This window comes from Salvelinus sp. IW2-2015, linkage group LG28 (genome assembly GCF_002910315.2).
Source record: "Salvelinus sp. IW2-2015 linkage group LG28, ASM291031v2, whole genome shotgun sequence".
Classification (NCBI taxonomy): domain Eukaryota; kingdom Metazoa; phylum Chordata; class Actinopteri; order Salmoniformes; family Salmonidae; genus Salvelinus; species Salvelinus sp. IW2-2015.
The window spans coordinates 8,582,610-8,606,466 of record NC_036868.1 but is presented as its reverse complement, the minus strand read 5'-3'; the positions used below and the strand labels follow the sequence as shown (position 1 = coordinate 8,606,466).

Genomic DNA, 23,857 nt, shown 5'->3' with positions numbered 1-23,857 from the left:
TATCTTGACTATTTATTATTGCATTTCGCTCTGAAACTATGCATTTTGGAGGGAAATTATATTATAGGCTCTCACAATACATTTTTGGATGTCTTCGAATAAATAATATGTATGCTGCTTAGCAAATAAATGAATAAAATATGTAAAGAAATTACGCAATCAAACTGTTTTTATTATGTAAKCCTACATTTATTTACTGGATATGTGTGCAACAAAAATTCAACATTCACATTTTGCTACTTTCTGTCAAGTCTACGCATACAATTTGATGCATACATTCGATTTATCGAACGTATGCACCACACAGAACACACTGCAACGCAACGCTGCAAGGCAAACAAAGAGTTCSATTGGAAATTAAAGCACTTCTGGTGTCCAAAACGCAAAAAATACTGTCGGTGTGTTTGAAGCGTTACTCATCGGCTTTCCTCTGCAGTCGGTTGCTTCCGCCTAACCACGCAAACGAGCCCATTGATTGACAGTAGTGTGCAGGAGTGCACGTTTGTGTGTACAGGGCAACATCCTTGTTTTCCAGCATTTTCGTTAAAATGAGCGAATATTTTTCCCTTTCAGATTGTGATGTCATTGGTTTTGATTTGGACCACACTCTCTGTCGGTACCATTTGAAAGAGACCTCCAGGGTGAGTTTATTTGTAGTTCACGAGCTAAAGCTAACGTTAACGTTGCGTGCTGTTTTTCGCATTTCTAACAGTACGATACAGTAACAATGTAGCCGGCTATTGCTACCAAGTAGCCTAACGATTGCATGCAACATCACCATCCTTTCCAACTCGCAGTGTCAAGTCAGACATTCACGGTTCGCTGCATGTCATCAATAGCTACTACTCGTAATGTATTACTAAACGAATGGAATATAAAATACTTCCTATAGCTACTACTCGTAATGTATTACTAAACGAATGGAATATAAAATACTTCCTACATGGTGTTCATATGTTAAACGTTGCAGTCGTATTGCACGCGCCAAAACCTAAAACGATATTGTTGTAGTGCAGGGGATTCTTTCTCTTTTGCAACATGAAATAGCTAACATGACATGTATAAGCAATATGTTAGCAACAATAGATTAGCCAGCAGGCCCTTAAGGTGTCTGGTATGAGTCACAGCTGTGTCTGTGTGACATCTGACTGCCAGCTGCAGAAAACCAATGGTATCCTCTGTGTGGAACGTAAATGACATTGAAGCCATGATTTTACAAATAGGTTTAATGCATACGAGGCAGCTGCATCGTGGTAGCTTTCAGTACAGTGTATATGTATTGTACAGTAATACATGTTCAGTGTCACTGAATGTTCACCCCACCTGTGGATAGATTATAACAGTGACCCTTTTGTGCCTCTGCAGCTGATCTATGAGAGCTTTACCAGGTATCTGGTGGAGCATAAAGACTATGACAAGGACCTGCTCACACTGACCCCTGCTACCTGGGATTTCTGGTGAGTCACTAGCAGCAGCAGAATGACTGAATACAATCATCCCTTCCTCTCTATGCTGTAATGAGTAATGACCGTGGTGTGCCCTTGTAAATTCAGACTACCCCATTTTCAGGTTGGATAAAGGGCACTTTTTAAGCAAAAAGGAAGATGCTGAATAATGCTCACAGGTTCTTGTTGTTATTGCCTAGCATAGGACATGGATCAACATGTGTTTTCTTTGCCAATGACCACTATGAAATGTGTATTCTGTATGTCCAGTTTCAAGGGCTTAGTGGTAGACCTTGAGGATGGAAACTTGGTTAAATTGGCGGAAGATGGAACTGTYTTACGGTAGGATTACAGTTAATGATACAGTTAAATGCWTGCCTTGATATTGGTTTCTGTTTATATTGATAGGAAAAATGCCTGTTTTGAAGTGTTGGTACAGTATAAATGTACAGTATTTGGGCACGCATGTCTTTTTGTTACTCCTCTTTCCACCCAAAATAAATAAAATGCCTGACTTTAAACCTGTTTGTTTTCATCAGAGCAACCCATGGGACCAATAACCTCAGAACAGAAGAGATCATTAAGCATTACGGTCCAAAAAGGGAATGGAAGCACTTCAATAGCCTCAATACCACATTTACCAGATCTAGTAAGTCTTATATCTTKAATCTGTGTGACCCCTCCCCTCGCTTTTTGTTAGTGCTTTTTTTTTTTGTAATGCAGTTGAATTTTCATGATAATGCAATCTCCTGAAAACATGGACTTTTTTCTTCTCACTTTATTTCCAATGTACAGAGTGGTGAATGATTGGATTGTTTCTCATAATAAATATATTCTGTTTTATTCTCCGCAGCAAAGTACTATTTTTATGACAACTATTTCGATCTACCTGGGGCTCTTCTCTGTGGAAGAGTTGTGGATATGTTGCGCAAGGTAAAATCTATTAAAATCAATCTTCATTATGATAGTTAATGTTTACACATTTGTTTAAATAAAACATAAAAACAACATTTAAAGCACTTMATTTCAATAACATTATTTTGTTTTGGTCAACAGCGTGGGAATGAGGTGAATTCAGACTTTTGGAAAGACATGGTCGCTGCTATCGATCACAATTACAACACATCAGCATTTAAAGGTAGGTTGATCACTTATTTTAGAATCAATCACTTTCCGTTGTTGAACCAGTGCACCATATTAGAATCACTCATTTAATTGGCCATATCAGTGGGCTCAAAATCAAACAATATTTTAAATTTCCTACCGTACTGTCACAAAAAAACAAGAGAAAAGCATCAGTTTCAGAACTTCGACTTTATTCTTTACTTTGGTCAGTAAGTTAAACACAGCATAATGCATCCTCAGGCATAACGTTGTTGTTGACATAGTACATATTTGAATGACTTTTTTTCATAATGCGTGTAACAATAATACACTGCTGGTTTGTCAAAGGTTTGTTACAGCATTGCAAAAAAAACAACATGATTTCCTTTGCATGTATATTACAAGACATTTATTAAACACTTTGAAAACAAAAAATCTGCTGTAAATGTTACAGGCAGTCAAAGAGCACCATTTTGTGTATTTTCAAACTTTTTAATCGTTGTTTGCTGAATACTTGTGCAAATACTGGGAGAGGGAATAGTGATTAAAAAAACCATTTAATTCCTAATTTATATTCTTCCCCTGAATTTATTTTAATGCCTCCATGAACTGAATGCCCGTCTCAATGGAATACTTCAGAAAATTGCTGCTCTTGCTTTTTTGGCCTTTTGAAAGACAAATTAACTTGTAGAATATTACATACATTTTTTATTCTACAATGACATTTTTTATTCAACAATGACAACCAAATTTCAATGGAAGTTGTAAACTGATCGGTTCTTTAAGGTTTCAAGGTTTTATTAGTGTCTGTATCACGTTGAAGCAATCAGGAACCCAGAGAAAGAGCAGTGAACATTGTCGGCAGCGAAGACACCATTGGTCTCCTCATCAGGGACCTGAATGTAGACTTGGTCATGGGCATTCAGCATAAGGACAGTGCTGCCAGACAGCTGATCCAAGAAGCCCTTATTGTACTCATCGTATGAGAACATGATTGGCTCACCATTTTTGTACAGTGCCACCAATGCATTAGCACCATTAACATGCATATGGTAGGAGAAATAATAGAGACCTGGTACCTGGCAGGAGAAGATGCCAGTCTGGGAATCGTAGTGCTGCTCACCATTGTAAATAATCTGGTTGAACTGAATAGGTGATCCTGCTGAAGGGTAAGCCCTAGTCAGAACAGCGCTGAAGGCAGACATAGGGGCCTTCATCATCTCATGAGGCATCATAATCTCATGGGACTTTATGGGCATGCTCTTCTCATGATGGTAGACCATCTCACCAGGGGGACCAGGTTGGCCAGGAGGTCCCATAGCACCTGGGTTACCATCGTGACCTCTGGAACCAGGAGCTCCAGGTGGACCCATGGGACCAGAAACTCCCTTCGCCATCTGGCCAGCTGGGCCGGGTGTACCGGGAAGACCTGGGTGACCCTTAAGACCTGGTTGACCTGCTGGACCTGAAGGCCCCACTGGTCCTCTTCCCCCTGAGATACCGTTCTCGCCTGGTTTCCCAGGTCCTCCAGGTGTGCCTGTGTGTCCCTTTGCTCCTGGAAGCCCATTTGCACCTGGAGTACCTGGAGCGCCAGTATCGCCCTGACCTCCCTTATTACCCTGATGTCCTGTAGCACCTGTTGCACCAGGAGGTCCTGCTGCCCCGGGGATACCTGACTTCCCTGCATAACCTTGATGTCCCTGATCTCCCTTGGTTCCCTTTGCCCCAGGAGCTCCCACCATGCCGACATCACCTTTAAGTCCCTGAATACCTGTCTCTCCCTGGAATCCTCTAGCACCCTGTGGCCCAGCTGGACCCATAAGGCCAGTAGCACCTGTTGCCCCAGTGTAACCTGTTGGCCCTGGCTCTCCTTTTTGACCAGTGGTTCCTGATGTACCTGGTGATCCTCTGTCTCCTGGCATGCCATTAGCTCCTGGTTTACCAACTCCTGGCATGCCAGGTTCACCTGGTTGTCCAGCATGTCCCTGGGGACCTTTAGGTCCCATATTTCCAGACATACCTGGACTGCCATTCTCACCTGGCTTTCCTGGTGATCCTGCCCCAGGGTTTCCATTGTGGCCCTTTGGCCCTGGCATACCCATGGCTCCTGGAGCTCCATCCCTACCTGGAGTACCTGACTTTCCAGGCTCCCCGGGGTATCCAGTGGCACCAGACTTACCAACTCCAGGTTGACCTGGCATACCAGATGGTCCCATTGGTCCCACTGCACCATTTGCACCTGGTGCCCCATGAATACCAACTCCCTTCTCTCCCCTTTGTCCTGGCAGACCAGGGATACCTGGATGTCCTTTAAGTCCGGACTCACCCCTTGGCCCCATGCCGCCGGGCAGACCGTGTGGGCCTGGTTTGCCAACAGAAGATTGTCCAGCAGGTCCTGGGCTTCCAGGGGAACCGGGAGATCCTCTTGGACCCATGGCGCCAGTTGCGCCAGTATGGCCCTTCTCACCAGGCATGCCATTACTACCTGGTTTCCCTGGACCACCTGGCTTGCCAGCCTTGCCAGCTGCAGAGTAGCCAGCAGGTCCGGGGGTCCCGGCTGGGCCCTTTGGTCCGGGATGTCCCATGCCACTCTTGCCGGGAGGCCCAGGGGGGCCCATAGGTCCTGGCTCACCAGGGGATCCTGGAATACCTGGCTCCCCTGCAACAGCTGGGTAAATGGATAAGTATAATTACTTAAAGGTGCAATAATCAGAAATCGCTCTTCAATTCTAATAGTTCGCCTAATTTCAGTGAAATATATTGAAATATATATATATATGAAATATATTTTCAATATCCCAAAATACTGTGTTTTCAGCTGTTTGAAGCTGATGTACAAAACCGAAAGAGAAGCATAGAAATAGCACACACACACATCTACCGCACACACACACACACACACACACACACACACACACACACACACACATCTCCCGCTTCTTAGACTTGACATAAATGAGAATGATCTATAACTCAAATTTTTATGTGAATTTGGTCAGGTCGCCCAAAAAGTTACATATTGTGGCTTTAAGATGCAGGTAACAACTACAGTCAACTGTAATTGGTTTAGATTCAGGATCTCTTTTTTTTTTTCATCTCAATAAGTTTGCCAGAGTTCATTAGATTTCAGTCAAAGTGAACTTAGACACTTAGTCCATTGTCTGCTATCAGAGTATTCTCAATTGAAGAGTTGAGTCCACTTTTTTATTCTTAATGCATCTGAATTATTTGTCTGTTTCATTTTATATGTTGATGTATTCTCAGTGAGGCCCCAAATGGATCTTAGATGTTTTAGAAAGCTGATGACTGATATCTGTGCCCTAATTGTATTGGTTTTGAGGAACATCATGCACCAGTCATGTTTGTTTTTTGCTATTGAGTCCTGTTGCAAACATGTAGTGGCAGAGGGGTTTCCCTCATCGGATTAAACTACCATCTCTCAGATGTCCATCCTGTGCAAAATAGAAGTCATAAAGCAAAGTATGAAATTATAATCTCTTCAATTTAGGCTTGAAAATCTAACATTTTGCCTCTGCTTGTCATTGCTTTATATACAGTACATGGTCAAAAGTATGTGGACATCTCTTAAAATTAGTGGATTTGGCTATTTCAGCCACACCTGTTGCTGACAGGTGCATAAAATCAAGCACACAGCCATGCGATCTCCATAGACAAACATTGGTAGTAAAATGGCCCGTACTGAAGAGCTCAGTGACTTTCAACATGGCACCGTCATACTGTAGAATGCCACCTTTCCAACAAATTTAGTCAAATTTCTGCCCTGCTTAAGCTTCCCTCGTCAACTGTAAGTGCTGTTATTGTGAMGTGGAAACATCTAGGAGCAACAACGTCTCAGCTGCGAAGTGGTAGGCCACACAARYTCACAGAATGGGACCGCAGAGTGCTGAAGTACGTAGCGGGTAAAAATCGTCTGTCCTCGGTTGCAAACTTCCTCTGGAAGCAAGGTCAGCACAATAACTATTTGTCGGGAGCTTCATGAAATGGGTTTCCATGGCCAAGCAGCCTCACACAAGCCTATGATCACCATGCGCAATAACAAGTGATGGCTGGAGTGGTGTAAAGCTTGCCGCCATTGGACTATGGAGCAATGGAAACACGTTCTTTCTAGTGATAAATCACACTTCAACATCTGACAGTCCGACGGACGAATCTGGGTTTGTCGGATGCCAGGTGAACACTACCTGCCCCATTGCATTGTGCCAACTGTAAGGTTTGGTGGAGGAGGAATAATGGTCTGGGGTTGTTTTTCATGGTTCGGGCTAGGCCCCTTAGGAAATCTTAACGCTACAGCATACAATGACATTCTAGACAATTCTGTGCTTCTAACTTTGTGGCAACAGTTTGGGGAAGGCCCTTTCCTGTTTCAGCATGACAATGCCCCCGTGCACAAAGAGAGGTCCATACAGAAATGGTTTGTCGAGATCGGTGTGGAAGAACTTGACTGGCCTGCACAAAGCCTTGACCTCAAACCCATCGAACACCTTTGGCATGAATTGGAACGCCGACTGCGAGCCAGGCCTAATCGCCCAACCTCACTAATGCTCTTGTGGCTGAATGAAAGCAAGTCCCCGCAGCAATGTTCCAACGTCTAGTGGAAAGCCTTCCCAGAAGAGTGGAGGCTGGTAGGCAGCAAAGGTGGGACCAATTCCATATTAATGCCCATGATTTTGGAATGAGATGTTCGACTAGCAGGTGTCCACATACCTTTGATCATGTAATGTATCATTGTTAAGTCAAGTCCATTTCTCCCTCTTTGACCACTTGCAGGTCAATTGGTTCCTTTGTCCTTGAGTTCTTTGCTTTGGTATTCCCCTCTGAAACACCACAATGCGATTTAAACAACAGAGTAGGCTCTGTGATTTATGGAGGGAGGTTGTGGGAACTGACTGCTTTTCCTAGGGTCATCTTGACAGCACCAGTGGTCTGAGGAGATGGTCACATAAACACTGGTGTACAATGCACAGCATGTTGAGACTATATTAGACTACTGTAACCAGTTATTTTAGTTTAATTTTCCCATACTATATTGAACCCTTTAATTTCCCAAGTTGTCTGTAGTGCATGGTATGGTTAGTGGTCCTCCAGTTGTTGATGAATGTGCTTCACCTTGAACCCTTTCCTCCTCTTTGTTAGTGTGGAATTTGTGAGGCAGTACAGGGTAGGTCATATTAGGGTACAATGCAGGCCATATTGGGATATAATGGTTGTTTAAATGTGTGGCATCTGGTCTAAGTCCTGAAATGCTGACAGGATACTTTTATCCCCGTCTTTGAGAGGTTAGCCCACAATACTTTAACAATTTCCTGAATCCATGTTGTTTGTATGCCCAAAAGTAATTAACTACCGAAAACACTACCAAGATTTGAACGTAGTTAAACTACCTCCAAGCTACTGCTAAATTTTATTAAATTACATGTAGTTCACTATTCCCCAACACTGTCCTCAAGTAATGTGTGGTGTTGTATTGCCATGGTGTAAAGTACTGATACAAAATCAGTGGGGAACATTTGGCTACAGTGAACAAAGTGGATTGGATGCACGATTTGTTGAAAAATGTGTTTGCCTTTTCCTGCTTTGGAATAGCACTTTGAGAACAAAATGGCGAGACAGGGCTGTAATTTGAAAGCCACTGAGGAGTAGGTTTGAAACCCCAGAAGAGCAGAATGTGTCAGAACTGGACACTTTGGCAGCCAAGTCATACCTCAGAAACTGGGAGGTGATGGTACTGACCACGGTCAGCACAGTGGCATAGCCAGCTGTTGAACCTTGACTTGTCTAGTCTGAATGGTTTAGGCCTAGATCATGTGTCTATTGTCAGTGTCAAACCCTATATATTTCTATATGTAGGCTATGCCATGGCTCTCACATTGTAACGTTATACAATCTGAGGATGCATATTTGAGATTATATGCAATTTTGTCTACTCTACTTTAGGGTGTTTGTTTTGAGAAGTCTTGAGACAATTTAAGCACACTACAAAGTGGTTTGTTTGGGAGTGCAATGTGGTAACATCTGTTTTCATTGTTGACTTGTGGAAAAGTATTCTATTTATATGTCAGAGGCCACCGGCCATAAAAACTGCATCAAAACATCTTCAACAAAGCTACTGAGTGCCGGAGTCTGGTTGAGCGGCAACACTTGACTCCGGACCATATTCTTGACAGAATGGTCTGATCTCTTCCATTTTGTCAAGCCCCACTGTCTTACCCTCTCTACTTTCCCCGCTGTCTTCTGAGCTTTCTCCTGAAGAGAAGATAGTAGGATATTTAGCAGGATATTTCAATATTTGTCAAGAGTGAGATATCTTGGAAGCAGTGTTATGTGGCAGCTGGTGCATGTTGGTGTTTTAACGAGGCATACAGAAGTGATAATTGCCCCTGGCTCTCACTTCTACAGAACCTCTGTGGTCTGACTGTCAGCGCCGTTGCAGCCAGGAGAATAGTTGTTATCCTAACTACTGTTTATTATCCACTTTCTGTTGATGAACGAGTGTGTCATGTCTTGGGAGCGTGGAAGGATGCATGGGCCCATGGTTTCCTATTGCCACCACAACTATGGTCAGGTGAAAACCCTCAACAATTTTGACTGAGACATTGCCTCAGGTCCCATCAATACATCTGTTACTGGTTCCCTTGTTAAGGATAATGTGCTATCAAATCTGTTTCATAAGATTACATGTTCTATGTAGAATGTTTTACTAGAAACTGTTGAATTCCACAGTGATGTATTGTTTTATGTAAATTAAAGTAATGCTGGATATTCTGCCATTTTAAATTAATTAATTGGCTAAATAACATTAATCAAGTTGGCTAATCAGTAACTTTTTAAAACATATATTTTAACAAACCATGCTTATTTGTCCATATTACATATACCTCTCACTATTCTGTACTTAAAGTCCCATTTGTTAAAACTATAAGGAATTCAAAACAGTCATGCATCTTCCAGGTTGAGTTTTTCCTAGTCAGGAGGTGAAGAAAAACTCCTGGTCCTCTGACAAACCTCTAGTACATGCTAGAATTGGAATGAAACCTTCCATAAGCTTTCCACCAAGAGAATGTACTGCAAAGCTGATGTACAAAATCCTTTTTACAACAATAACATGCTGATAGACATGAAGATGTTGAGACTTACTTTGGACATGGCTCTTGGTAGGATACTGCTGCTTGGCTACTTTCTGTACATGGTAATATCTCTCTGGTGTTGCCACGGCCAAGGCCACCAGGAGGAGGAGAACGCTTGTCACCCTGAGGTCCATCTTGTGACGTTAAACCTGCATGAAAGAAATGTAGAACATCAGAATCTTTTCAGACATTCTATCAGTTTGTTGAAATGTCAATGGTCTTCAACATAGAGACAGTGGCGAGACACACAGTACCATTCTATAGCAGGGCCTGCACAATAGCAAACTAACATTTCTGAGTCAGAATTACAAGAAACTAGCACAGTAGGGAAYATTGCGGACCCTCAATCTTCAGTCAGATTTCCAGAGCTACCTCAGATTCAGTCTGTCATGTATGGGTCGTCCCTTCCCCACCGTCAAGTGAACCATCTCATCACAATGATGATTAAGACCCGTGCTACGAGGAACACTTGAAGCTACACACCCCCAGTACCCTCTACTTACACCTGATCCTCAACCATGCACCCAACAGACTCCCCCAAGACCCCAACATCCTCCTCCATGGCCCCATGCACAATGTACACCTCACAGCACCAGAAACAGAGGGCCACACAAGAGTCACACACACATACACCCAGAGAGCAGACCAGAGAGAGCAGGCAGGGTACACCTACCAGCAGAGAAGACTTAGGCTCCAAAAGATCAGTGGGGGTCGGGAGGCTGCTGTCCCGGCAAGTTGCTGTATAGTCCTTAAGTCTGGAGGTTAAGTCTGAGCTGGCTGCTGCTACCCAGGCCACTGGGCTCGGGGTATTTATACCAAATCTGTCTCTAACATCACCCACAATCGACCTAGTATAAGCGTCCCACCCCGTTGTGATGTCAGCTTTAATGAAGGGTGCCATGTCTTCAGAGAGAGAAGGCATGTCACTTCAGGATGATAGTCCTCTCATAGCATTTAAAAACCCCACAGCTCCCTCCCTCCCTCCCTCCCCTCCCTTACCCCATTCTCAATGGAGCGGAACGGAAAGAGATTTAGCTCGGTGTAGGAGACATTGATATTTTTGAGGGTATATGTGGTTGTAAGTTCAAGTCATATACAGAGCTATATGGGTATAACTTTTTTCTGGGATGTCTTTGACATCTTAATTGCTGTGTTTTTGATGAATTCTAATAATTACATAAGTGTTCCCCTCTTTTACCCATTGATGCGTATTTTTGACTGCTCAGAAACAGGTGCTGGGGAATGGCTTTAGTACATTACATGTTTACAAAATAATTTGATTGACAAAGTGAGTGAGCATTTTAACCAGGAAAAACATCTATACTTGAGCTTTTTCCCGGTCACCCCATGCAGTCCCTCTGTCAGGGTAAATAACAACGTGAATGGCCCAGACCATTGAGTCCTTATGGCAGGAATTTCCAGGCAACAGTGTAGTTTCTGCCTTGTGCACGCAAACAAATATTAATATATTGCTCCCTTGCAGGATTTTAATGTCAGATAGTGTATGAATTGTGGTAACAAAATCAATATGGTATGTCAGCTTAGTGAACTCTGGTAAACATTAGTTACATTTATAGCCATGCTATTTTATTCACTGGAGAGCTAGATTGTTTTAACTGTGTGTGGTGTAGAGTGCATACAGCGGTACTATGCCTCCACTGAGCCGCAGTGCAAGATGGGTACATCAGAGGGCAGAGTTGAGTTTCTGTCTTCAGACCTCTTGTGGTCGGGTGTCATCGAAGGTCCACCATGGTCTTATTTGTGTAATTTTCTTTACTTCTACTTCTTTTTCCTATCTTGTTAACTGATTTGATTATGTGCAGTACTCTTATGTGCAGTACCTACCTTTGGTTTTCCCAAGAGTCTCAACTGTGTTTTGTGATGTCACCACGGGCTAAATATTAACATTCGTATTACACACAATGTCATGTGGGACAGTCATATGCAGTGGACAAATATACTTAAAGGTGCAATATGCAGAAATCGATCAGCCATTTCCTGATTTCTAAAATTCTAATTGTTCGCCTAATTTCAGTTTATATGACAAAACAAGCCGAATCATTGTACCATCTAAACCGCTGTGAAATATATTTTCATGTATCCAAAAACATTGTATTTTCAGCTGTTTGATGCAGGTGTACAAAACTGGAAGTAAATTAAACAAAAACAAAACTTAAGAACTGGAAACATAGAAATAGAGCACATAGAACAGTTTCTTAGACTTGCTTTCAATGAGAATGGCAGATCTATAACTCACACTTCTATGTGAATTTGGTCGGGTAGCAGCTTTACATTTTGTATAAAGAAGCTCTGCCTCACATTGCTACTAGTGTGTGTGTGTGTGTGGACGTGTTTAACTATTCTTGTGTGGACCAGAAGTCCCCACAAGAATAGTAAACAAACTAAAATTTGACCAACTGGGGACAATTYGTTGGTCCCCACAAGGTCAAATGCTATTTCTAGGGGGTTTAGGGTTAAGGTTGGAATTAGGGTTAGAATCAAATTTATGGTTAGGAGCTAGGGTTAAGGTTATGTTTTTGGGTTAGGGTAAGAGTACGGTTTAGGGTCAGGGGTTAGGGAAAATAGGATTTTGAATGGGACTGAAGTGTGTGTCCCCACAAGGTTAGCTGACTGTGGTTGTCTCCTTATCGGCAGTATTTATCTTTGTTCTTCTTTGAGCTGTTTTGCACCTGTTAATCCATGCCAGCTCAAGTTTTACTGTAGTTATGACTGAAATGGACTCTAGGATGTGTTTAGGTTTCAGAAAACCTAAACTGTGCTTTTTCGACATATTTTCAACTCTTAGTTTACAGCCCGCAGAAGAAAGCCAGTCGAGCCACCGGGCATCCTTGGTAAACCCCCTTTATTTAAATGACAGAGTCACAGGGGGTGGAGTCAACACTTAACTTCACATGTCCCAGTCCCTCATCACACTTTCACCATGAAAGCTACGTGGACCCCACAGTGGCAACATGTTTATTTTTGATTTGCGTCTATGATTTTTTTTGGTGTGTCCGGATTGTCTTAGACAGTTTTTGTGCAGGATAGAAGTTAAACACCTTCAAGACGACTCTATTGTATTAGTCATCAGAGTGTTGCATCATGACAATGGGGCCTGTTAAGAAATGCACAAACGTTGGCGTTTTTACAGTAAGCCTTTGTCACATCACTCCTGAACCACTTTATGATGTGGTGGCATTCTTGCTACTCTATTAGAATGGTAGGAGAGTCTATGAAAGGTTCTGACGTAACCTTTGTAATGCTACTGTTGAACAGTAATGCTTCTCTCCAGATGTGACTAATTCACTTTCATTGGGTTTAATTAGTATGCTGATGACTGGAATTCTGGGGCAGTCGTTTATCCCATTTATCTTAGTACAAGATACAGGCACACTGTAGAGATCAAATGTACACTCATATGTTTCTCAAATTAGTAAGCACTAGGCAGATGTCTTGAATCTAATTGAAAGCTGAATATATATTTATATATATATATATATATATACAATTAAAATAAGCCTTTTGCATTCGCCATGGTTTCATGCGTCTGGTGTGCAAAATACCCTGTCAAAACAGCAACTGCTTTTTGTAGTCTTATTTATTCTCATGGGTAAAGTTGGACTGGTGACTAGGACTACAAATAAGTAATTTTGGATGTTTAAATCCTATAATTGACAGATACAGATAAATATATATTTTATTCTTACAAAGCCCAATGATTTACAGCACTCTGTGTTAGATTTATGGAATGTATTATTTTGCCCAATAATTTTTTCCATCATAATTGCAGTACAGACCTTGCCATCATAACTGTCATAAAATGATCATCCCTGGGCTTGTCTTTGCTGCCTGGGTTATTTGAATCATTGTGGTGGTGGTTGCTTCTGTTTTAGATTGCTGGGAAGGCATAGGCTGGRTGAGACAGACACGTTTGTCTGTGTTTAGAATCTCTCTCCTCTGTTTGGTCCCAGTGATTTGAGGATGCCACACTGCCTGAGAGAAAGGAGAAAATAATTGCAGGTTGATGATGTAACTATGCCAGTTAAAGGAGTAGAACGTGGGAGTCTAAAGATAGCTTGTTTTAGCTGGGAAGTGACTGGGATACAGATATAACATTTTAATAAACCCAATATGCCACTAAGAGGCAGTTGCAGCTTTATGAATGGAAGGATTGATGTTGGCCCTCCAAGCTGAGTAAGGGTGCAATTACAGGGACCCAAAAGAAAAACATCTAGAAATCACAGTCAAAAGCAGAACTGACCAACCTGAGGAGGCTGAGGTTGTGTTTCAAATAGGAACCAGAAATCCAAAATGCACCCCTCCTGACTTTGTTGTCATTTTAAGATGAAAATACTTACATTAAAAAAGTACTGACGAGCTGGTAATCAGAGAAAGGGGGGGATTAAGGCCAAAAGCGCTGAATGTTTTATTTTTCACGCTAAAGTCTTGAGAATGTTCCAAATCAGATTTGGTTCCAATTTTAGGCTCTCCTTGAGGACCAGGTAATGGGAGGGGATTGTTGGAAGTCAATTATGTTCATTGAGGCAGTACAAAACACAAAGGAGAGCCTTAATGACTAGTGCCTTTCAGTCTAACTATGCCTTCCACAGCTCTTTAAGTGGAACAAACGGCTCACATGGGTGCCTGAGCCAATCCCATGGCTTTTTTCTGGTATTGAGACACCAGCACTGTTGCGCAATCTTCTTTAAAATATGTGTTTGAACTCTGACCAGGACAAAATAAGATGGAACATGTTGTCCAAGTGCATTATTTTTGAGTCTGAAATAATATTGTAATTTGCAGCATATTTTCTACTAGGTATGGATCTAAGAGTATGCTGTACAAGAAGTCTGCCTCTGGATTGAAATCTGCAAACTATATACAGTACCAGTCAAAAGTTTGGAAAAACCTACTTCTTTATTTTTACTATTTTCTACATTGTAGAATAATATTGAAGACATCAAAACTATGACATAACACATACAGAATCATGTAGTAACCAAGAAAGTGTTAAATAAAAATAGATTTTACATTTGAGATTCTTCAAAGTAGCCATCCTTTGCCTTGATGACAGCTTTGCACATTCTTGGCATTCTCATTATCTTAAAAGCATTCATGAGGTAGGCTTTTCCAAAAGTCTTGAAGGAGTTCCCACATATGCTGAGCAATTGTTGGCTGCTTTTCCTTCACTCTGCGGTCCAACTCATCCCAAACCATATCAATTGGGTAGAGTTCGGGTGATTGTGGAGGCCAGGTCATCTGATGATGCACTCCATCACTCTCTTTATTGGTCAAATATCGCTTAATCAGCCTGGAGGTGTGTTTTGGGTCATTGTGCGGTTGAAAAACAAATGATAGTCCCACTAAGCGCAAACCAGATGGGATGGTGTATCGCTGCAGAATGCTGTGGTAGCCATGCTGGTTAACTGTGTCTTGAATTCTAAATAAATCACTGACAGTGTCACCAGCGACGCATCCCCACACCATCACACCACCTCCTCCATGCTTCACGGTGGGAACCACACATGCGGAGATCATCCGTTCACCTACTCTGCGTCTCACAAAGACACGGCGGTTGGAACCAAAAATCTCAAATTTGAACTCATCAAGCCAAAGGACTGATTTCCACCGGTCTTTATGTCCATTGCTCTTGTTTCTTGACACAAGCTAGTGTCTTCTTATTGGTGTCCTTTAGTAGTGGTTTCTTTGCAGTAGTTCGACCATGAAGGCCTGATTCACGGTAGCTCCTCTGAGCAGTTGATGTTGAGATGTGTCTGTTACTTGAACTCTGTGAAGCATTTATTTGGGCTGCAATCTGAGGTGCAGTTAACTCTAACTTATCCTCTGCAGCAGAGGTAACTCTGTCTTCCTTTTCTGTGGCAGTCCTCTTGAGAGACAATTTCATCATAGTGCTTGATGGTTTTTGCGACTGCACTTGAAGAAACTTTCAAAGTTCTTTAAATGTTCCGCATTGACTGACCATGTCTTAACTTTTACTGCCTCAGAAACCCGGATCCGGGAGCACCCCCCACTGACTAGCATAGCTAGCATAGCGTCACAAGTAAATTGTAGCATCTAAATATCATTAAATCACAAGTCCAAGACACCAGATGAAAGATACACTTCTTGTGAATCTAGCCACCATTTCTGATTTTTTAAATGTTTTACAGGGAAGACACAATATGTAAATCTATTAGCTAACCACGTTAGCAAAAGACACCATTTTTTTTACTCCTATTTTTCCACTCCATCACTAGCTATCACCAATTCGACCAAATAAAGAAATAAATAGCCACTAACCAAGAAAAAACCTCATCAGATGACAGTCTGATAACATATTTATTGTATAGCATAGGTTTTGTTAGAAAAATGTGCATATTTCAGGTATAAATCATAGTTTGCCATTGCAGCCACCATCACAAATCTCCCCAAAGCGACTAGAATTACTACAGAGAGCAACGTGTATTACCAATTTACTCATCATAAAACATTTCATAAAAATAGACAAAGAATAGCAATGGAAAGACACAGATCTTGTGAATTCAGACAATATTTCAGATTTTCTAAGCGTTTTACAGCGAAAACACAATAAATCGTTATATTAGCATACCACATGTGCAAACGTTACCCCAGCATGAATTCAAGGCAAAGGGAGCGATAACGTTATCATCACCAAAATATATTAATTTTTTCACTAACCTTCTCAGAATTCTTCCGATGACACTCCTGTAACATCATATTACAACATACATATAGAGTTTGTTCGAAAATGTGCATATTTAGCCACAAAAAACCGTGGTTATACAATGAGAATAGTAGCAAAACTGGCCTGAAAATGTCGGGCGCCATCTTTGAGAGTGATCTAGTCTAATCGATAACTAATCATAAACTTGACAAAAAAATACAGGGTTGACAGGAATCGAAAGACAAATTAGTTCTTAATGCAATCGCTGAATTACATTTCTAAAATTATCCTTACTGTGCAATACCGGGTCCGCCAAAGCGAAGCTACACAAAACAAAATGGCGATATATGCGTTTAACATTTTTCAACAGAACAGCGATTTATCATCATAAATAGTTCTTACTATGAGCTGTTCTTCCATCAGAATGTCTGTCTCTTATACACATCTAGATGTGTATAAGAGACAGCCTATAACGAGTAAAAACATGACCGGCGATATATTACTGGCTAAACCAAGGCTTGGAAAGAGGCCAGTCCGACGTCCATCGTGCGTCGAGCGCAGGGTCCAAAAGAAAGCTCCTTCCGGTCTTTGGTGTTTTATACAGGCCCTGATTGCGCAATCGACTCCATTCAAATTGTCACCACTTACTGACATCTAGAGGAAGGCGTAGGCAGTGTTTGTATCCTCATAGCATTCACAGGGACATTAAAACTGACCTGGGACCAGAGGCCAAGATTTCTGAAATCTCACTCCCTGTCAGGAAAAGTGCTGTAGAATGAGTTCTGTTCCACTCAGAGACATAATTCCAACGGTTATAGAAACTAGAGTGTTTTCTATCCAATAATAACAATAATATGCATATTGTACGAGCAAGAATTGAGTACTAGGCAGTTTAATTTGGCAATGTCAAAAAAAAAAAGTGCTAACAGCTCCCCCTATTGACAAAAGTAAAAGTAATGATGGACTGTCCTTTCTCTTTGCTTATTTGAGTTGTTCTTGCCATAATATGGTCTTTTACCAAATAGGGCTATCTTCTGTATACCACCCCTACCTTGTCACAACACAACTGATTGTCTCAAATGCATTAAGAAGGAAAGAAATTCCACAAATTAATTTAACAAGGCACACCTGTTAATTGAAATGCATTTCAGGTGACTACCTCATGAAGCTGGTTGAGAGAATGGCAAGAGTGTGCAACGCTGTCATCAAGGCAAATGGCTACTTTGAAGAATCTCAAATATAAAATATATTTTGATTTAACACTTTTTTGGGGGGGGGGTTACTGYATGATTCCATGTGTTATTTCGTAGTTTGGATGTCTTCACTATTATTCTACAATGTAAAAAATAAATAACACTTGAATGAGTGGGTGTGTCCAAACTTTTGACTGGTACTGTATGTTTGACTGACTCTGATTTAAGCCTAAACCTGTATTGTACCGTATGACATGCATTTAACGTAGATTGACGTCTATTGCCATATTATCTAAGTTGGCTGTTTTTGTTAGGATTGTTTTAGACATTTTATAGAGAGATGTGACATGTAATTATCAGCAGTTACCGGGGAAAGCTGGTATCCTGTTTGGTTGGCTTGAGTTCCTGAAGAGGCCATGTATGCACTGACTGCATGTCTAATTCACATTACTTTAAACTTGATTAATGATCACAATAAAGCACAGCGAGTGCTTATATGGTTATATGCCTTTTATGGTTATATTCTCCAAAAGCATATAATTTGAGTCCATTGAAAGACTATGGGATGTTTTCCATGTTTTTTTCCCATTATCCCACTCTCTGCTTCCCATTCACTTCTGTGTTGTCAATCAGACAGTTGCTGTCTAGTTTGGCGTCCCCAACCCAGACCCAGAGTCCAGCAACTCATGACCAGGGGACGCTGGGGGTGTAGAGGGCTCTGGCCTGGGCTGGCTGTCGGCCTTCAGGTTTCCGCCTCTGGAGCTGGTGTAGGAGTTAGTGGTGAGATAGCAGTGTTTTCCCCTACCGCTGCTGCTAAATCGTGGCCGCCACAAAGACAAAACTAAAGATTATTTAATTTTTTTAACATATTTTTTTTTKGGGGGGGGATTGTAAAATGTTTTCAAAGTGAACTTAAAAGACTAAAACCAGATATAAACTATGTAGAAAAGATGATAGAGCTATATATATWTTTTTTTAAATAAGATCGTCTTTGTGAACGAACAATCACCAAAATAAAAACTAGACAGATTGGGAGAAACTAAAATGCAATAAATGTCATGGCATGGGGCCCCCATCGATTTTGATATAACGTTTGAGTCACTCAGATAGCATAAGAACATGGCATAAGCCATGGCAAAATGTTTTGAATAGCAGAAAATAGCACAATACGTTCTCTGCGGTCAAAAGGAGGGCCTCTAAAACCATGTCATTGGACACGCCCACTACTCCGAATTGACATATGTGCCCAGTAGGATGCACCATTTTTTGTTTTTGCTATTCTGGGAGGAGCTCCTGTGTTTACCAAATTATGAAGCTCTCAAAATAATTATGGTCAGATAAAAAAAAAAGAATAAGACATGCAAGCACTATTGAGAATCCAAGCCATTGCATGTTGGTAAACATCCCATAGCCATATTTTAGAGCTATCTTTGTATACTGCGTTTTCACTTTGGTCTTTTGACCAGGATTTGGTTAAAAGCCTTGACCTGAACTTAGAAGTGCCAAAGCTTGCAAACAGCATTCAAGAGTGAGCAGCTTTGTCTGAAACATTAGATCCACATTTTGGTTGAATATCCCTAATATGTTGTTCACAGTGGCCTTGAATCCTAATCTCTGCACACATTGTTTGTTTATAGTGTTTCTGAAGCTGCGACCTATCATTCTTAGTGGCCTGTAGTATGTCTTCATACAGTACTGTCAAACTTCTGGATTTCCCCTTTTAGAGTTTGTTATAGGTCAGGACTGTTTTTGTTTTTCTTGGTTGGATCTTTATTTTAGGTGTGTGGGTTAAGAATCTCTGAACACCACTCTCAGTACGGTGGGAAGAATGTTTGGTAGAGTTTAAGAGGTACTGTAGGCTAGCTACTTCCTCTTTGAACAGAAACCCAGGTCCAATGAATGAGGTAGAACTTCTGAATCAATCTTTTCTTGTGAATACTGTGGCGGAGTAGAAGGGGGGGGAAAGCTAAATGTTTATTTTGTTGGAAGTTAATTTACATTACTATGATTAGACTGGCTAAAAAAGGATTCCATTACTATATCTGTTCAACCAATTATTCTTGATGGTGCTAAATTGTCTGGATAAATGTTTAGTTTTCCTCTTATATTTTTTTGGTCCTTATGTTACAAAATGTCAATGTTTGGATCTTTGTAGTTCACCACCACATGTGTTCCCTCATTTTATGCAATTATTGTTGGCCATGTGTAGGCTTAGGGTGCTGTATGCGTGTAGCTATCATCAGCTGAGCTCTGTGAAATCCATATATTAAAGGCTGTTGACACGTGTTGTTTAGGTGTGTTTGAGAAAAGAAAGAATCTGTAATTCTCCTCCCACTCTCTCTGGCATGACAGGATTCTTAGTTGGAGCAGAAAGTACAGAACATTTAAAGATAGTGTCGGGTTCTCCTCTCTTCTCAAAATGGGTGCTTGTGTGTCCAACAGCTAGAACAAGACAGTTTTAGAAATGTGTGGAGTTATATTTGTAAACAAAGGTAAGGAGCAAGCTATTTGTAGAATCAAGCTTTTCACAATTTTTTTTCTTCTCCACATCCTTGGCCTCCTGCAGTCACAGGAGATGAATAAAATAGGTCTGCACAACACTGACTTTTGAAGCACTGTCTTACCAGGAAAAAAATCATATCGCCTATTTGAAATGCGTTMATTTGAGAATTTTGTCTCTGTGATCATTTGGTTTAATATGGCATCTAGCAGAAGACGCTGCTAGTGATGTGGCAGTCAGACAAAAACAATGACATGGAGTACCAGATTGTTTAGATGAGCTACTGTAATTGGCAGTGTTTAACAACTTTCACTCAGCTGAGGTGAAGTCAATTTCCCCCACTTCAAAAGACACAAGTTGTTCCTCCACAAATAATAAGCCAATAGCTGGTGAGGCCAAGGGTGCATGTGAGATATGAGTCAGGTTTAACTGCTTTGGGCTCTGTAACTGTCCTATAATGACCACTGGTGAGGGCTCGTTAACCATGCCCCCAACTTAATCACTATGAAACATCAATGTCAGGTTTGCGCAGTGGCCATATTTTTTATTTTGCAAAGGAAAGAAAAGTGATTTAATAGAACCCTCAATTTTCTTGTTTTTTCCCAGCAATTAAGTCAGAATTAACCAAACAGCATACCATCATCAGCAAGAATAGTTGTACTAAGACTGCTTATTTTGAAGTATTTTGGTGCCAAGGAAAAAGTGACTGAGTGGTAAATTGCTGATTTGGTAAAAGCCAGTAAGCTTACATTAGCCTTTCAAGATACTGGTGTTTACAATGGAGTATCACAATGTGAATGAAAATTGTCATCAAAGATATGTACTTGTTAGCCTATTTCACATGTTGTTGAAAGTGGATTAAAGCTAAAGCTGCATAGATAGCCACTATACTTATATTTTACTGCACATTTGGGACAAAAGCATATGTATAGCACTTTGCCTGAGTTTTGCTGAGAGAGGGAGGAGCACACAGGAGAAAATTCATGCTTAATTGTGCCAGTAAACACATAGATGGCAACACTGAAATGTGCTTTGTTGCCCGGGCAATCCTGCAGCTCTAAATAAGAAGTACTGTCACGCCCTGGCCATAGAGAGGCTTTTATTCTCTTTTTTTTAATTTTTTTTTCACCTTTATTTAACCAGGTAGGCTAGTTGAGAACAAGTTCTCATTTGCAACTGCGACCTGGCCAAGATAAAGCATAGCAGTGTGAACAGACAACAACACAGTTACACATGGAGTAAACAATAAACAAGTCAATAACATGGTAGAAAAAAAGAGAATCTAAATACAATGTGTGCAAAAGGCATGAGGAGGTAGGCAATAAATCAAATAATTACAATTTAGCAGATTAACACTGGAGTGATAAATCATCAGATGATCATGTGCAAGTAGAGATACTGGTGTGCAAAAGAGCAGAAAAGTAAATAAATAAGTACAGCTGCAGCGATCGGTTAGCTGCTCGGATAGCAGATGTTTAAAGTTGTTGAGGGAGATAAAAGTCCTCAACTTCAGAGATTTTTGCAATTCGTTCCAGTCGCAGGCAGCAGAGAACTGGAAGAAAGGTGTCCAAATGAGGTTTTGGCTTTAGGGATGATCAGTGAGATACACCTGCTGGAGCGCGTGCTACGGGTGGGTGTAGCCATCGTGACCAGTGAACTGAGATAAGGCGGCACTTTACCTAGCATAGCCTTGTAGATGACCTGGAGCCAGTGGGTCTGACGACGAACATGTAGCGAGGGCCAGCCGACTAGGGCATACAGGTCACAGTGGTGGGTCGTATAAGGTGCCTTAGTAACAAAACGGATGGCACTGTGATAAACTGCATCCAGTTTGCTGAGTAGAGTATTGGAAGCTATTTTGTAGATGACATCGCCGAAGTCGAGGATCGGTAGGATAGTCAGTTTTACTAGGGTAAGTTTGGCGGCGTGAGTGAAGGAGGCTTTGTTGCGAATAGAGAGCCGACTCTAAATTTGATTTTGGATTGGAGATGTTTGATATGAGTCTGGAAGGAGAGTTTGCAGTCTAGCCAGACACCTAGGTACTTATAGATGCCACATATTCTAGGTCGGAACGCGTCCAGGGTGGTGATGCTAGTCGGGCGTGCGGGTGCAGGCAGCGAACGGTTGAAAAGCATGCATTTGGTTTACTAGCGTTTAAGAGCAGTTGGAGGCCACGGAAGGAGTGTTGTATGGCATTGAAGCTCGTTTGGAGGTTAGATAGCACAGTGTCCAAGGAAGGGCCAGAAGTATACAGAATGGTGTCGTCTGCGTAGAGGTGGATCAGGGAATCGCCCGCAGCAAGAGCAACATCATTGATATATATACAGAGAAAAGAGTCGGCCCGAGAATTGAACCCTGAGGTACCCCCATAGAGACTGCCAGAGGACCGGACACATGCCTCCGATTTGACACACTGAACTCTGTCTGCAAAGTAGTTGGTGAACAGGCAAGGCATCATTAGAAAAACCGAGGCTACTGAGTCTGCCGATAAGAATATGGTGATTGACAGAGTCGAAAGCCTTGCCAGGTCGATGAAGACGGCTGCACAGTACTGTCTTTTATCGATGGGGTTATGATTCGTTTAGTACCTTGAGCGTGGCTGAGGTGCACCCGTGACCGGCTCGGAAACCGGATTGCACAGCGGAGAAGGTACGGTGGGATTCGAGATGGTCATGATCTGTTTGTTGACTTGGCTTTCGAAGACCTTAGATAGGCAGGGCAGGATGGATATAGGTCTGTAACAGTTTGGGTCCAGGGTGTCTCCCCCTTTGAAGAGGGGGATGACCGCGCAGCTTTCAATCCTTGGGGATCTCAGATGATACGAAGGAGAGGTTGAACAGGCTGGTAATAGGGGGTGCGACAATGGCGGCGGACAGTTTCAGAAATAGGGGGTCCAGATTGTCAAGCCCAGCTGATTTGTATGGGTCCAGGTTTTCAGCTCTTTCAGAACATCTGCTATCTGGATTTGGGTAAAGGAGAAGCTGGGGGGCTTGGGCGAGTAGCAGCGGGGGGGGGGGCGGTTTGGCCAGGTTGGAGTCGCAGGAGGAAGGCATGGCCAGCCGTTGAGAAATGCTTGTTGAAGTTTTCGATTATCACGGATTTATCGTGGTGACCGTGTTACCTAGCCTCAGTGCAGTGGGCAGCTGGGAGGAGGTGCTCTTGTTCTCCCATGGACTTTACAGTATCCCAGAACTTTTTGGAGTTAGAGCTACAGGATGCAAATTTCTGCTTGAAAAAGCTGGCCTTTGCTTTCCTGACTGACTGCGTGTATTGGTTCCTGATTCCCTGACCAGTTGCATATCGCGGGGGCTCTTCGATGCTATTGCAGTTCGCCACAGGATGTTTTTGTGCTGGTCGAGGGCAGTCAGGTCTGGAGTGAACCAAGGGCTATATCTGTTCTTGTTCTGCATTTTTTGAACGGAGCATGCTTGTCTAATATGGTGAGGAAGTAACTTTTAAAGAATGACCAGGCATCCTCAACTGACGGGATGAGGTCAATATCCTTCCAGGGTACCCGGGCCAGGTCGATTAGAAAGGCCTGCTCGCAGAAGGTTGTTTAGGGAGCGTTTGACAGTGATGAGGGGTGGTCGTTTGACCGCGGACCCGTAGCGGATACAGGCAATGAGGCAGTGATTGCTGAGATCTTGATTGAAGACAGCAGAGGTGTATTTGGAGGGCAAGTTGGTCAGGATAATGTCTATTAGGGTGCCCATGTTTACGGATTTAGGGTTGTACCTGGTGGGTTCCTTGATGATTTGTGTGAGATTGAGGGCATCTAGCTTAGA

The 23,857-nt window shown here is 41.9% G+C and overlaps 2 protein-coding genes and 1 long non-coding RNA gene across 4 annotated transcripts in view; 1 reads left to right on the top strand and 2 right to left on the bottom strand.

The window, feature by feature from the left end:
• Window positions 1–317: 317 nt before the first annotated feature.
• The window catches only part of LOC111954028 (5'-nucleotidase domain-containing protein 1), a 91,179-nt gene continuing 67,639 nt past the window's right edge, over window positions 318–23,857 (top strand). The window contains exons 1-6 of the mRNA XM_023973524.2: window positions 318–641; window positions 1,366–1,457; window positions 1,716–1,787; window positions 1,985–2,094; window positions 2,299–2,378; window positions 2,502–2,583. Coding sequence (XP_023829292.1) covers window positions 549–641; window positions 1,366–1,457; window positions 1,716–1,787; window positions 1,985–2,094; window positions 2,299–2,378; window positions 2,502–2,583 — 529 coding nt within the window. The 5' untranslated portion in view covers window positions 318–548. The remainder of the gene's footprint in view (window positions 642–1,365; window positions 1,458–1,715; window positions 1,788–1,984; window positions 2,095–2,298; window positions 2,379–2,501; window positions 2,584–23,857) is intronic.
• Window positions 2,741–10,493, bottom strand: LOC111954025 (collagen alpha-1(X) chain-like). Of its 2 annotated transcripts, XM_023973520.2 has the most exons (4): window positions 10,368–10,493; window positions 9,705–9,843; window positions 8,778–8,813; window positions 2,741–5,217 (listed from the first exon to the last, which is right to left on the bottom strand). In XM_023973520.2, the coding sequence occupies exons 2-4, from the start codon at window positions 9,826–9,828 to the stop codon at window positions 3,362–3,364; spliced, it is 2,016 nt and encodes a 671-aa protein (XP_023829288.1). In that variant the 5' UTR covers window positions 9,829–9,843; window positions 10,368–10,493; the 3' UTR covers window positions 2,741–3,361. The 2 variants fall into 2 exon arrangements, with proteins under 2 accessions (XP_023829288.1, XP_023829289.1); XM_023973521.2 differs by lacking the exon at window positions 8,778–8,813 and having other exon boundaries at window positions 10,368–10,492.
• Window positions 13,424–23,857, bottom strand: part of LOC111954032 (uncharacterized) — a 33,458-nt gene continuing 23,024 nt past the window's right edge. The window contains exon 3 of the long non-coding RNA XR_002875944.2: window positions 13,424–13,687. This is a non-coding gene — a long non-coding RNA (uncharacterized lncRNA). The remainder of the gene's footprint in view (window positions 13,688–23,857) is intronic.

What these genes read in the sequence shown, in the direction of transcription:
- LOC111954025 (XM_023973520.2), bottom strand. Translation starts at nt 9,828, where the DNA reads ATGGACCTCAGGGTGACAAGCGTTCTCCTCCTCCTGGTGGCCTTGGCC. An exon ending in TACCAAGAGCCATGTCCAAA is followed by an intron (nt 8,814 to 9,704) that starts GTAAGTCTCAAC and finishes TCTTCTCTTCAG; the next exon opens with GAGAAAGCTCAGAAGACAGC. An exon ending in CAGCGGGGAAAGTAGAGAGG is followed by an intron (nt 5,218 to 8,777) that starts GTAAGACAGTGG and finishes CCATTTACCCAG; the next exon opens with CTGTTGCAGGGGAGCCAGGT.